This window comes from Pelodiscus sinensis, chromosome 9, assembly GCF_049634645.1.
Source record: "Pelodiscus sinensis isolate JC-2024 chromosome 9, ASM4963464v1, whole genome shotgun sequence".
Taxonomy (NCBI): Eukaryota; Metazoa; Chordata; order Testudines; family Trionychidae; genus Pelodiscus; species Pelodiscus sinensis.
In genome coordinates, this window is record NC_134719.1 from 23076238 (window position 1) to 23091815 (window position 15578).

Genomic DNA, 15578 nt, shown 5'->3' on the forward strand with positions numbered 1-15578 from the left:
TTCTGAGCCCTTGATATTCCCCCATCACTGGTTTTATTTTTGCCATTTTTGTTGGCAGTGGCTTCTTTCATTGATCTCAAAGAACTCTATAAAGACCAGTGGGTATTAATATTCTGATTTTACTGGGAAGAAACTGAGGTGCCTTTGTCCAAGATTATAAGGCAAATGCATGACAGAGCCAGGTATAAAGCCTGTCTTCTGACTATCCATATAGTACCATACCTTGCTGCTTTCCTGGCTTTCTTTCACTGATCCCAAACAGAACACACAGATGTTTGCATCCTGACTCTGCAGTCTACATCAGTGAGCTGGAAACTATCAGAAGTTTCCAGTTTGGGCCATTTTTATCAGACCATTCCTCTGAAAGGGGAAGTATATGCATTAAGGCCAGATCTTGCTTCCACTGATGTCCATAGCAAAACTCCCAACAATATAGACCCTCCTAATATATAGCTTATTCAGAAAACTATCTTCAAAAGTTGCATTGATACAAATGGACATTGAGCTTCTTAATCTCCTTTTTTCCATTAAGACTTTTAAGGGTGGGGGGAGCAGAAGCAAATATATTTATGGGAAATCCTTTTTTGTGTTATGTTGTGTTTCTAAAATATGGCATAAGTATTCACAGAACCTGCATTTGGATGGATGCCCATAACTGCATTTTAAGAATCTGAAGAAAAATAAATATGAAGCTAATAAAAGCTGGGAAATATAGATTTTCATTTTGGCTATAGGTTTGTAGGTAGTTGCTTGTATGTGGAGTATCAGTTATGAGGCCTTTGTCTTTTATCAAACATTTGGGTGCATATCTCAAGCTGTTTGGCCAATGCCACTCAAAAGTGTTTAAAAATATATTGTTGGTTTTGCATGCAAATCAGCTCAAATAAACTGGTGCAAAGAAGCACAATAGGAGTGCTGATTTGTTTACAATGGGATGTGCTACATTAAACATTTTAGGTCTATATTTGTGTGTATATGTGTTCACGTATTATCTTGACTGGAATCTTTAAGGTCAATTGTCTATCAATTGTGGCATTTTTTAACCTTGATATTATGACTTTAAACAGCCAGTATAAAAATAAATAGAAGATTCAGAAATGCAGACATCAGATGAATAAAATATTGGAATGAGAAAATAAACATGAGAGACCATGGGGTGCAAGGGAGGGACGGAGAGAGAAAGAAGAGAGGCAAAGGAGCAGACTATTGGTAAGTAGATTCCAAAGCAATAAGCCACTTATTTGGAAGCCTCAAAGATAACTAAACTACTTCCTTATGTCTTTCCTTTCTCCTTAAAGATGCTGACCTATATCAAGCTGCAGTCCCTGATGGTGGAAGGTCCACTTATAGTAGAGGGGCAAGCCATGCAAGTGGCCTTCATCTCCCACTCCTCTTGGGGATAACAGAGATGACCACTACAGCAATCTCCAGAACAGCCTCTTCCATTAGCACTCTAGTAGAGCTGGGCTGCCTTAGCAGAGATGATGCCAGAACTGCTGCTTTTCTTATCCCCGGAGCTGAACTCCTGTGGGGTGGGTGAGGAAACAAGGATACAAAATGCACAGTACACCATAACCTTGAGCTAATGGGTAAATCAGATTTTCTGTTCAGTTGTACAATATTTCATTGACATAATGAGCTGGACACATGTTGTCAAAGTGTAAGAAAGAGGGAAACTCAGAGGTGAACCCAACCTTCCCACAACAGGATTACATGCTGTTATTGGGGTTCAATCCCATGTATTCCGCACCTCTGATCTGATGGCAATTTGCTCTTTCTCCCCTATGTATGGATAGTCAACAGATAGAAGCAAATATCTACTGAAACATTTGCAATTTATTCTTGACACTATTTTAAACAAACTGATTAGTTACCTTTATTATTTTACACTTGAGAGCACACACTGTTTTGCTCTATGTCATTGTTGCATGACATTCCATTTGGCACAGAGTTTATTTTTAGCCAGAGACTATCAAAGTATTTTTCAGTAGGACTGTCACTGCACATGAACAAGGAATCATTATTGCAAGAACTTTACTGAAACAAAGAAGAAATATTGAACAAATGGGGAATTACAAATCTAGACCAACCCAAACTTGCACTGGTAATTAATGTTGCTTCAATCTGATTCATCAATAAGCAAATGTAGCTTTAGAAAATTTACTCATTGCTAATTTACTCTTGAATTCAAGGATAAGGTATTGTATTATTCTTGGTCTCTGTGAAGAATGGTTTGATACAAGTCATATTCAGTATGAAAGAAAGTGGAAGAAAAGACAGCAAATTTATTTAAATCATTAGATCATATTATATTAGATGTTTGTTGATTTAATTAATAGTCAATTAAAATATTAGTAAACCTAGAATTATTTGTATTCTATCTGATCAGATAAATACAACCTTATGAACTTAACTTTTCATTATTGAAATTAAAAAGAATTTCTCAGATTAATATATCTAATCAATATATATGGTATAGAGATATGTGTATTGTCTACAAGATTTTACAGAAGGAAAAAACACCTCACTCTTTTTGTAGAATGCATATGATAGCATTTAAATTTCAAATAGCTGTAATTTAAACTGATAATGTTAGTAGCAAAATAATGTATAATTTAACAAATTTGAAAGTGGAGTTGTTTGATTATTGGGAGGCTATGATTTGAGTGCTAATTTTTTGTAGGTCATGAAGTATACTATGAGTCCTCTGCTTTTTCTTGTTAGATGAATGGAAGAAGAAAGTTAGTGAATCGTATGCTATAATCTTAGAAAGATTAGAAGATGACCTGCATATCAAAGAAAAAGAATTTACAGAACTGAAACATGTATTTAGGTACATTTTTCTCTAAACTTGTGTATTATATTTAGAAACAATAATTAGCTTTTAAATGTTGGTCTAGTTGCAAATGTTTTTATATGTGCCAATGAGTGTTGCACATATGACTGGTCTATATCTGCTCTCTATTTATATCTTCTGTTTTCAGGAGTTAGTCTTATAAATCTGGGCCAATGTTTCATATCCTAGTACCAAGATTAATGGCTGTTGTTACTATTGGTGGGTGAAAACTGCCAAAATTCTACTGCAAATATATGCTTGACTTTTTAAATGAATTTGCTTTAGCAGTGTACATACCGCCTTTTGTTCATTCTCCAGAAATACTTTGGCAGACAAGTCTACTGGAAGGCATATTTGCAGATTTTTACACAAATCTGCAGCCAGAATAGTTGCTGAAAGTAATTTCACTTTCCTACATGTAGCCACTTTCTGAGGATACCTGGTTCTAAAATTGCTGCTGGTCCACTAAGGTACCGTACTGTTACAGATCAGACATGACCATTGTCTAATGTAGTGAAACCATTATATTCAGGGCTGAAACAATAGAATCATAGAACTGGAAGATACTTTGTTGAGAGTTGTTCTAGTCCAATCCCCCTGCACTCAAGGCAGGACTATATATTATCCAGACTATCCCTGACGAGTGTTTGTCTAACCTGCTCTTAAAAATCTCCTATGATGGAGATCAATAACCCCCCTAGGCAAGTTATTCTAATGCTTAAATAACCCAATGGGAAGCTTTTCCTAATGTCCAATCTAAACTACCTTGCTGCAATTTAAGCCTATTGTTTCTTGTCCTATTAGTAGAAGTTATGAACTATTTTCTCCCTCCACCTTTGTAACAACAGTTGAAATAGCAGTAGCCCACAAGATACAGACTCATGGAAAAGAGGAATAAAAGCTGAGTCATGTGGAGATGGAATTCAAACACAGGGGCTGGAGCTTTGATTGATAGAGCTGTTTTGGGCAGGGGCAGAAGGTAATTGAGCACAAGCAGTAGTTCCACAAGACAGGCTAAAGCATCTACAGATGTCTAAGAAGACAGTAACAGAAGGCTGGTAACAGTCCAGAGAAAAAGGCCAAGTCTAGAGGTAATGTAGACTTGAATCAGCAAACAAAGGAACTGATTCCTGCTGTTTGTTTCCTTCTGTGTTCAGGGAAACAAGACTTTAAAAAGAAAACTTGCATTAAAGAAATACATATTGCCAATTTCTCCCAACTACAACTACCTACAAGACCCTGAATTTTCTGCTAGCCACTCAGATTTAAAAAGATAACAATACCATGTGAGCTGTGTGTCCATTCAAGATAGTTCAAATAATGAATATACTCAACAAATGACTTGTGAATTTGCAGAAGCTATCTAGTAAATAATTTCAAACATCAAATGCACTTCAGAAAATTTTCTCTTTCCAAACAATTAACAGATTCTCTTTCCTAAGAAGAACACAAGACTAAATGCAGTTCCCCACAAACAGCATCACAATTATTCTGGTGCATATTTTCATTTGGATACATTTTTTAAGTCTGGGTATGGAATTTCACTTTGTGACATGCTTTGCAAAGAAACAATTTCCAAAAGCCAGAAACATCTAGCTTTGATATGACATGAGAGGATTGTTCATACTGATATTCTTCATAATATCATATGTGCCCTTGCTATCAGTTTACCATTGAACAGCTTGTTACAGGGTATACTTTCTATTGTTGAATGCCAAAATTGGACTTGGTGGTGATTATTTACATTATGTCATTATCTAGAGGTCATGACAGAGTTTAGATAGACGTTTCATTGGGCTCTGTACAAGAACATGGGGGGAGAAAGTACCTGCCCAGAAGAATTAATGTCTAAATAAACGAGTCAGATAAATGGTAGGAGAAGAAAAGTTTTACAGGTTGAACCTCTCTAGTCCTGATGGGTGCCAAACCAGAGAATTTGCCAGATCATGGGAGGTCAATATTGTAGTAAGTGGGTCTCTTTTTATTTCTACAAGGTTAATTAATGGAACAATGTTTGCAAAGCTGCTTAGTAATAAATCACTATACTAAATACACCTATATAAGCCTGCACCAAGCCATGGCTTATCAGCTCTCTTCATAACAAAGTGAAAGGTCACATCTATGCTTATATGCAGATTGAAGGTTGTTCTTCTGGCATTTGATTTAGCAGGTCTAGTAAGGACTCACTAAATCGAACACTGAAGGCACTTCTGTCACCACCAGTCCTACTCCTCACAAGAGCATTTCTAGGGAATGGTGCCAAAGTTCTAATCAAGGTGCATCAATTCCAGCTACTCAATTAATATAGCTGGAGTTCTGTATCTTAGACCTGGACTTAGTGTTATTACAAAATTTTACTGTATTAGCACAAGGAACTAAGTAGATAAAGCATGAAAAACATGCTTCCATTTAGAAGCATTAACAAACTTCCACTGCTTACCGGGCTCTTGGAAGACATTTAGGGGGTAAATTAGAGCTAAATAACAGCACAGAACACTGAGAGCCAGGACTGGTAGCTATAAACAAAAAGACCACGTGGACATCTGGCTAACTAAAATCACGCCAGAGCACATATGTTGCTGGATCAGAAAGTGCTGGACTGGAGAGGTGCAACCTGTATTATCTTTTTTTTGAAGCTGTGGCATTAATATAATAACTTGTCCAAGATTGCATCAGCAATCTGTTGCAAAGTTAGCAACCCAGCTCAGATTTCCTGATGTCATTGCAGTGCCTTGACGTCAGTCTCATCATTTTCCTAAGGGCAGCCAATATCACAGTAACTTCCTGAAAGAGGGACGTATTCAGAAGGGGATTTGAAGCACACTATTGGGGACCTCAAATTCAGGCTTTGTAACCACAGATTTCATTAAAATCTAAGACCAATGGAAATATTTTTATGAATTTTTAAGCAATTATCATGGAAGCCTTTACAACACACACAATTTGCCTTGAAGAGTTTGCAACTTTGTTTTCCTCTTCCATGTTGAGAGGAAATGTTAACAAATGTCCTAAGTGGTGAAAAATTAGGTTTTTAATAATATCTGTAGTCTTTTTAATGAGATAGGGGAGGAAATTTGCTCTTTAGAAATATGTGAGTTTTGACAGCATCCCCTGCAATGCTGCCATTTATTTTATATTGTTGCCTTCTAGAAGGGAAAGCAGGAGACATGATTTTCCATCCAATAAAATCATATTTGGGTATTTTGAAACTCTTAAAATTCCTCTATCAAGTGATTCAATCCATCTCTCAATGTATGCACCAAAATGTATTAAACACAAATTAAGGCATGGAGTGGAAGGGGTGGAAGACAAGTTAACAAAAAGGAGTTATCCTCCAACCTCGAGTTTCTTTCCCACAGTCACCCTCAAGGAAAAATCTAAAAGAATATGGGCCTTACATCAGTATCATTAATCATGCTATGCCTGAGAGGACATGTATAGAGTTATAATATATTTGAAGAATGAGATTTTCTTAACAGCGAGCAAAGCATTTTGTTTTCCTTGTTAAAGAGTAAGTGGTAAATGAAGAACAGTCATTCAAGAAAAAAGGGTGACTGTAATTTGTGGAAGAATTGTTCCATATCAGAATAGTTTACTTTAAAAAAATAGAAACAAGGCTAGCAAGCAATGCTTACTATGTGCCATCTAGTGACAGATGTGGAAAGTTAGCCTTGCCTACAAGCTAGTCATACTATCCATGCCACTTTTCAGAAAGTAGTCTAGCTCTTGTATTTATAAATAGGCTTTACCTATTCATGTATATCAGTTCTTTACCCCTTTTTCACTAAAATACCGTTTCTAATGGAATGGGCCTAAAGACCTGGGTCTATATAGCTCATTCTAAGCTAGAGCATGTCCAGAGTTTCTGTCGGACTGATTTTATTATGGAAAATGTGGTTTCCACAAACAGAAACTTTCTGTAGAAAAATCTTACTTATGATGAGATTGGAAATCTCACTTATTGATGAGTTTTCTGTTGGAAAACTTAAAATAAAATGTTGGATTTTTTTTTACCTGATCAGAATATTTTGTTTTGTTGAAGTGACCCAAAAAATTTCATTTCAAATCAGTTCAATAAAACACCAACTTGTATTTCCTTATCATTGAATACATTGGAGTTCTAATTTGAGCCCCCATTTTCTCCTATGGACTAAGGTCCTGGGAGGATTATGTCTCTCAGAGATTTCCCTTTGGCCAGACTTTGCAAGGTGCATCACAGGAGTAACATGAGTGTAGATTTGACATGGGAGGTACAATCCAGCCAGGGAGCCAGCCCTGTAAGGGTGTAGGGATAACATATTAATGTATTAAAAATGTGATTCCCCCAAATGGAAGTGACTCCCCATAATTTGTTCCCCACAACTTAAAGTATTTAGATTTATTATTAATTCTTCTTACTTATTATTATTTGTTAAGATTGTTAAATGTTTAGATTTATTATTATTATTGCCCCCTTTAGAAAATAATGTATTAGGTAATATAACTTAGAACTGTTAAAAATATAATCCTATGTAACCAGAAACAGCCCCCCCCTCTGTGCTCCAGGGCATGCTCAAGCTTGTGCAAGGGGCTGCTTGAAATTGACATTGCAGAGATACATTGTAACAATGCATTGTCTAGCCATTAACTCTGCTATGGGAGCCAAGCCCTGTAATTGACTAAGGCCATTGTTACTTAATTGAGGCCTGTTCTCTTTAAAACATTGTAACTTTATTCAGCACTCAGAGAATGTTTTAAGCAATACCACCCAGAAACTTTCTGTAACTACAACTCTGATATATGTAAAGTTATTATTACCAGAAACTTTTTGTAACTACAACACTGATATATGTAAAGTTATTATTATACAAAAACATTGTATGGGAAACATTAAGGAATGTATGTGAGAGAGTGCTTGGATGATGAGTGAATGGTTCTAAGAGGTGCCAGCCTGAGAATACAGCAACAAAGGGCTGAAGAAGGCGTCAGGTGCCAGTGCAACCAAAAGGTGTCAAGTGGAGAAACTGGAGGTCCACCCGATGAGATCACTGATGAGCACCTGGCAGCCACCCTGGAGACATCAGCATGATGCAGCAATTTCCATAGACTGGCATAGGAAGAAATTCCTATAAGAACTGGACTAAAAAACAATGGAATCAGAGTCCAAGGTTCTGCTGCCAGCCTACCAGGAGCTTCAGATGCGCATCTGATCAGGACTTTGCTCCCCACTACCATCACTTGTGTACAGAGTACCTGGCCAGTATTCTATCACAAGCAACTTCCAGGCTGGTAACTATACACAGAACTTGAATGAATGGATGTATGAATGAATGGTTATATATATATATATATACACAAGTGTATAAGGGTTAAGTAGTGATAGGAATAAGTAGTTAAACAACGTTGTTTGCTTCTATCTTTTCTTTATTTTTTATTATTATCTTTACAATAAATGTGGCTTTTTGCCTTATCCCCCTCATAAGATCCTGCTTGCTTTTATTTGGTACAACATTTTGGTGGAGAATGCGAAAGGGGGAATATTGGTAAAAAAGCCTCAGGTATTGTGGACATTGGTGTGCACACAGTTGACTCTACAGAGAGCAGTTCCATTTTTTTTTTTGTCTTTCTTTCTTTTTCTTTTTCTTTTTTTGGTTAACCAAAGCCTGCTGACCTCCAGAGGGTAGAGGCTTCACAAAAGAGCTCATAGTAAAAAGAAGCTACAATTATTGAAATAATTTAGGCTGTAAATAGAAGCTATGGTTATTCATTGAAATAATCTAGGCTGTGTAAGAAGCTACGATTATTCATTGGAATAATCTAGGCTGTGTAACTAGAAGCTACAATTATTGAAATAATTTAGGCTGTAAATAGAAGCTACGACTATTATTGGAATAATCTAGGCTGTGTAAGAAGCTACGATTATTCATTGGAATAATCTAGGCTGTGTAACTAGAAGCTACAATTATTAAAATAATTTAGGCTGTAAAAAGAAGCTACGATTATTAATTGATAGTCTAGGCTGTGTCACTCGCTGCAAGGGTTCAGGAGTGATAAAGGAAACTACACAAGTATTAAAGATGTTTAAGAAAAGTCCAGGAAAAGCAGTCTCAGAGGGAGGAATAGAGTTTGAAGGAGCTCTAACCTCACCTTTCATAAAGAAATAACACCCTTTAAACAAATCCTTCAGAGATATGGGTACAAGTCCTTGGACAAGCCCTTGAAGATGTTTGTAATATTTTGGACCTAGAGGATAGATTGGCACAGTATATCCTCATGTACAAACCTTCTAATGCTGCCAAAGGATATGCAGCAGCAATTTGGCTATTATGGGAGGCATGTAATAACAGTTACCTCCACTTAGCTACCTGCAAAGAAAAAAAAAATCTCTCTCTGCAGGAAAAGCTAAACCCAAAAGAAAAAGGGAAAAGAAAACACAACTTCAATTTGGCTCCTATGAAACCTGTAATAAGGTGTTCCTCAAATTAACTAATTATAAAAATTCAAATAGGAAACTGCAAAATGTAAAAGCCTCTGCTGCAAAAGCAAAAAGGTGGAAATGTCTGTCCCTCAGTACCCAGACACAGCTAGATTCCCTTAAGGATGGGTACTGAGAATTAAAGTAGCACTCTCAAAGTTTTCAGGGATATGCTTAAGGAAAAGAACCAGGAGGTGTGGGGTTTAGTGAACAAGGCCACCCTCCTTGCTAAACTGGTAATGGGACAAAGCCTGTGTCCATGGAAAAGGGCCATTCAGCAAGAAAAAACAGGATCAGGCCCAGACAAGCAGGCAGGCAAAAGATAGATTGAAGGCTTTGTGGTAAAACTAAGAAAAAGCAGTAAGTACAGGTACTGTAAATCTAAATTCTTAAAACAATACTTACAAGAAGTAATATATGAAGCAAGGCCAGTTTTCATTTTAAGAAATAAGAAAGTGTTTTAAGAAAGAAAAAAAAAACACAAAAAAGTTAACTCTACAGAGTATGGAAGGAAATTGAGCAGTTGTAAAAATGCTAAAATGTTATAGGAAAAGATTTCTTGGTTTCTTTGCAGCCATTCTGAAGGAAAAATGGGCCCTTTTCCAAAAGAGTGTCTGTAAATAATCCAGGCAAATTTAACTAAAAAACTTCAAGGGGGTTCTATTGGGAACTTAAGTACCCCCAAATGAATAAAAGTGAATGTAATCTTTGTACAGGTATGTAAAAATAGTGTTAGAAATATTCAGAGAATATATGCATGTATCTGTGTGTAAATACAGTGTAAATAGTAGGTAAGGTTTTTAAGATCCAGAACTCCTGTTTTGTAGGTTAGTAAACTGTTTTGTATGCTTAAAACAAATTGGTTTGTTTTGTTTTTAGTAAAGCCATTTCATACCAAGTTGTTTAATAAAAGTATAGGAAAACTCAGTGAGCATAAAAGAAATAGTTACACCCGATGCAAAAATTAATATGGCTAAATAACATTATAAACAAAGAATGCACATTTTCCTGTGACATGCAATGTATATTGTAGAAGGAGGTAAAAACTGGAAACAAATCAAAATCCTGTGAAGGCTCCAGGAGCCACAACAGGTTGTAATTTCCTTTTCAGGTTGCTGTGTGAGAAAGCAGAACTTAAAGTAAAAACTCAAAACTGTAAATCTCTGGCAAAAGTTATTGTGTCCCTTTTTAAGACAAAGCTACAAACAGCTTTTAATCTAAAAGCAAGCCAGAAAGTGTCTGTGGTGCAAATGCCCTAGCTGGCAGCACAAAAAAAAAAAAAAAAAAAAAAAAAAAGTTTGCAGGTAAATAAATAGTTTGATTAGCAAACTACCTGAGACCAGAACAAAAAGGGGTCTGCATATGGAAAAATTTCAAGATGGTTTTAAACACACTGGTCTCAAAGCTAAGTTGTCTAAATAAAAGGCATGCTATCACAGGATACTTAAACACCTATTGGTAAGATCCACAGGGCTACTTGTTATTTAATGCTAATGTTCATAATTAACCCTGTAATATGTACATGATTTTCTTTTTAAAAAAAAGAAAAACCTTTAAAATGTTAAAATAATCATTGGAAACACATCTCACACTTAAAACCTTCCCAGCATTATAGTAATAATGCTTCTTGGCTACTCTCTATTCATAAACCTAACACAGCAGAAACTTACTAACTTAGTCTGCTGTATAAAAGGAAAACTAAAGTACACCTCCTAAATTTATTAATTACACAGTGGGGTAATTCACCCACAAGAAGGGGTAAAAACCATTGAAACCTGTTTTGCTACAAAACAAAAATATTTAACTATAGGAGTAATTGTAAGCAAAGAGACATGAAAGCATATTTGTAAAATAAAAAGAGAAAGTATGTAAATAATAATGCCACCCCCAAAGGGGTAGAAGTATGTTCTTGTTTTGTCTTTCAGAAAATCAGGACAAGCTGGTACCAGCTAAATACCCTACAACACCATGGATGTATTGTTGCAACAAAGATTGTTTTATGTTTTGTGTTTGTCTCATGTCTGTCTGTCTGACTAGCTAGTATACTGTGTTAAAGATAATCTGCCCTAGGCAGGAAAGGTTCAATAAGCATTAAACATGTTAACTGCATTTAGAAAAACCCAGTGTAAATGGCTGTGGAGAAATCTCAGAGGAACTGAGGGTTGTTTCAGATGAGGCAAAATCAGCCAGGGAATTGGAGCAGTCTGGCAACCAAGTAACTGGGTATGACCAGCTTGCTGGGAAGTCAGTGTATTTGGGACAGGAGTGTTCCCAGGGGAGGCACACCCAGTCAGGCCTTTTGTCTTTGAAAGAGGGAGCTTTGCATTTAAAACAACAGGGCAATGGGGCAAAACCTATGTGGCCAAGGAAGGCTGCAGATTTTTCAACCTAAAAACCCAAAATTGTCAGCGTACATTTGGGATGGATTTGTTCCTGCTACTTATGCTAACTTTCATAACCACTGTACTGCAGTTACTAAGAATGTAACAATGTTCAATGTGCAGGATTTTGTACCAAAACCCTGGAAATGGTTAAAAAAATGTACCCAAGAGCACATTGTATGTTCAAAAGCCTTGTAACACTGGTATTTTACTGTTAGTACTTGTAATTAGTGTTGAAGCTTCTCACCTGAGAAAGGGGAATTCCAAAATTGGTGTGTGATGTGAAAAGGGAAACTGAGGCACACCACCAATTTTGTTTTCAGGGCTAAATGCAAGGATGCCTACACTATATGGGATGAGAGCACATAAATTCATGCACTGTTAATTGGGTTTCAAACTGTTGCCCAAGCTGCCCTGGATAAAATCACTATTTTTTCTCTCGCTCTGGGCAAAGTCACCTAACCTGGATAAAGAGAATATTTGTTACATTACAATCACAAACACATGTTGCCTCACAATACCTTCTCTTAAACAGATTAAATACAAAGTGACACTACGAGTATACCAGATATCGTAGTGTCAAAAGGGGGAGTATGTAGGGATAACATATTAATGTATTAAAAATGTGATTCCCCCAAATGGAAGTGACTCCCCATAATTTGTTCCCCACAACTTAAAGTATTTAGATTTATTATTAATTCTTCTTACTTATTATTATTTGTTAAGATTGTTAAATGTTTAGATTTATTATTATTATTGCCCCCTTTAGAAAATAATGTATTAGGTAATATAACTTAGAACTGTTAAAAATATAATCCTATGTAACCAGAAACAGCCCCCCCCTCTGTGCTCCAGGGCATGCTCAAGCTTGTGCAAGGGGCTGCTTGAAATTGACATTGCAGAGATACATTGTAACAATGCATTGTCTAGCCATTAACTCTGCTATGGGAGCCAAGCCCTGTAATTGACTAAGGCCATTGTTACTTAATTGAGGCCTGTTCTCTTTAAAACATTGTAACTTTATTCAGCACTCAGAGAATGTTTTAAGCAATACCACCCAGAAACTTTCTGTAACTACAACTCTGATATATGTAAAGTTATTATTACCAGAAACTTTTTGTAACTACAACACTGATATATGTAAAGTTATTATTATACAAAAACATTGTATGGGAAACATTAAGGAATGTATGTAAGAGAGAGAGAGAGAGTGCTTGGATGATGAGTGAATGGTTCTAAGAGGTGCCAGCCTGAGAATACAGCAACAAAGGGCTGAAGAAGGCGTCAGGTGCCAGTGCAACCAAAAGGTGTCAAGTGGAGAAACTGGAGGTCCACCCGATGAGATCACTGATGAGCACCTGGCAGCCACCCTGGAGACATCAGCATGATGCAGCAATTTCCATAGACTGGCATAGGAAGAAATTCCTATAAGAACTGGACTAAAAAACAATGGAATCAGAGTCCAAGGTTCTGCTGCCAGCCTACCAGGAGCTTCAGATGCGCATCTGATCAGGACTTTGCTCCCCACTACCATCACTTGTGTACAGAGTACCTGGCCAGTATTCTATCACAAGCAACTTCCAGGCTGGTAACTATACACAGAACTTGAATGAATGGATGTATGAATGAATGGTTATATATATATATATATACACAAGTGTATAAGGGTTAAGTAGTGATAGGAATAAGTAGTTAAACAACGTTGTTTGCTTCTATCTTTTCTTTATTTTTTATTATTATCTTTACAATAAATGTGGCTTTTTGCCTTATCCCCCTCATAAGATCCTGCTTGCTTTTATTTGGTACAACATGGGTATGTCTATACTACAAAGGATGATCGAAGCTACCAGAAGCTACTGCTGTTGATCTTCCAGGGTTCAAATTAGCAGTTTAGTTAAAACAGCTAATTTGAAGTGAGAGGGGGCACTCCAGTGGATGCCAGTAACATTGCTTTCACAAGGCGTGAGGTAAATCAAGGGAAGAATGTTCTTCCTTTGACGTCCTGCAGTGTAGACAATGCCAAAAGCGGAGTTAAGCTACTTGGACTTCAGTTACGCCGTTAACGTAGCTGAAGTTGCATATTTTGATTTGACTTTGTCCTATATTGTAGACATACCCTAAGGAACAAATGGAAAGCATGAGATTTCTTAACTATAGCTCCTAACCCATTTCAGTTCTCCAACAAGCCAAACATGAAATATTTTTTTATCACCAAAAGATTTTGTATGTGGAAAATATTCAAGCAAAATGTTTCAGCATTTCCAAATGGAAAAAAGTTGGAAATAATTTTTTGAAAAATTCAGATTTTCAACCCAATTTGGTAGGGAACTAAATGTAGAAATGCTGGAATTTTCCATGGGATGGAAATTCCAAATTTCACTCAGGTCTGCAGATGCTAAGCCCACTGTCCATCCCCTACCAGAAAAGCTTTGGGAAGACAGAATGATTCACTGCAGAAAGCCACCAATCATGATGATTCAAGTTAACATTCAGCATGCTCATTTAAAGGCTTTTGTCTATACTTTAAGGGTACATCTACACTGCACACTCATTTTGAAATAAGCTATTCCAGAAGAAATACTCTGAAATAGCTTATTTTGAAATAGTATGTCTACACTACAGGAGAGCTTCAAAATTAGTCTAAGGCAGGCTTCCCTAATGTGGACGTGCAACCTCCATATTTAGAGCCCCAGGAGGCACTTGGGAGTAATTAGTTTGAATGGCCCTGTGGAGAAGCTATTTCAAAATAGCAGCAGCAGTGGAGCATCCACACTACAGCTATTTTGAAATATCTATTTTGGAGTAGTCATTATTCCTCATGGAATGAGGTCTACAGAAGTCAGAATAAATTGTCCATTTAGAATTTATTTTGAAATAACAGAATTGCTGTGTAGATACTCACATTGTTATTTCAGAATAATGGCTATTATTCCAAAACAATGCTGCTGTGTAGGTGCATCCTAATTGATTAACATTAAAACAGGGCCCAATTCTGATTTCATTGAACAGTGGTTTTACATTTGTAGGGGGAATTGTATGACATTTAATAGACATCTATGGGTCATGTTTAAAGTTCAACACACTCAAGTGCTTCTTTGAATCAGGATGAATTTAAGCACATCCAAATTAATCTTGTACTTTGTATTGTGCTGATCCAAATACATAGCAACTGATCTTAATTCCACTGAAGTCACTGGCAAAAGATTCTTGTTGACATCAGTGGGGCCTTGAATTATCCAAACAGAAGTTTTCAAAGAGATTTAGCTACTTAAAATATTTGAAGGAGTAGTAATGAGATGATTTGCCCTATGGGGAAACAGAGAAATGTTAGACAAAAGCCAAAATTTCCAATCATGGTTATTTTTTAATTATTCAATTTCCTTCAAACTTTTCATAATAATTCTCCCTTGCTTCAAACATAAATGTAATGCTTTCCAGGCTTCTGTCAATTATCTAAGCCAAGTTACAGTGCTTGTTTATCAAGAGCTTTATAAGGGGAGATGTATATAACTATTATTGTGCAGAAGTTACTGCCTTTCTATAATATGTTACTAATGATGGACCAGTGGGAGTGCCCAGTCTACTTTTCTGTGATATTATATATTGTACATGTTTATTTGCATAACATGCAGCAGCTTTAATTTACTCATTCACTTTATTACCAATTTTTCAAACTTTATTTTTATTAATGGATTCTGGAGCATTGCATTCAATTTTGGGCCTACAGAAAGGATGTGGACAAACTGGAGATAAGGGAGCTGTGGCACATGTCTTACGAGGAGAGGCTGGAGGAATTTGGCTTATTTAGTCTGCAGAAGAGAAGAATGAAGGGGGACTTGATAGTAACCTTCAACTACCTGAAGGGGGGGGAGTTCAAAAGAAGATGGAGTTAGGGTGTTCTGAATGA

General features: G+C 36.5%; 1 protein-coding gene across 2 annotated transcripts in view; it reads left to right on the top strand.

Moving 5' to 3' along the window:
• The first annotated feature begins 1949 nt into the window (after positions 1 to 1949).
• The window catches only part of TNNI3K (TNNI3 interacting kinase), a 190841-nt gene continuing 177212 nt past the window's right edge, over positions 1950 to 15578 (top strand). Inside the window, exons 1-2 of one of the 2 annotated variants that reach the window (XM_006130399.4) lie at positions 1950 to 2104; positions 2725 to 2833. In XM_006130399.4, the coding sequence (XP_006130461.1) occupies positions 2065 to 2104; positions 2725 to 2833 (149 nt within the window). In that variant the 5' untranslated portion in view covers positions 1950 to 2064. The remainder of the gene's footprint in view (positions 2105 to 2724; positions 2834 to 15578) is intronic. The other variant, XM_075936240.1, reaches the window with a different exon arrangement.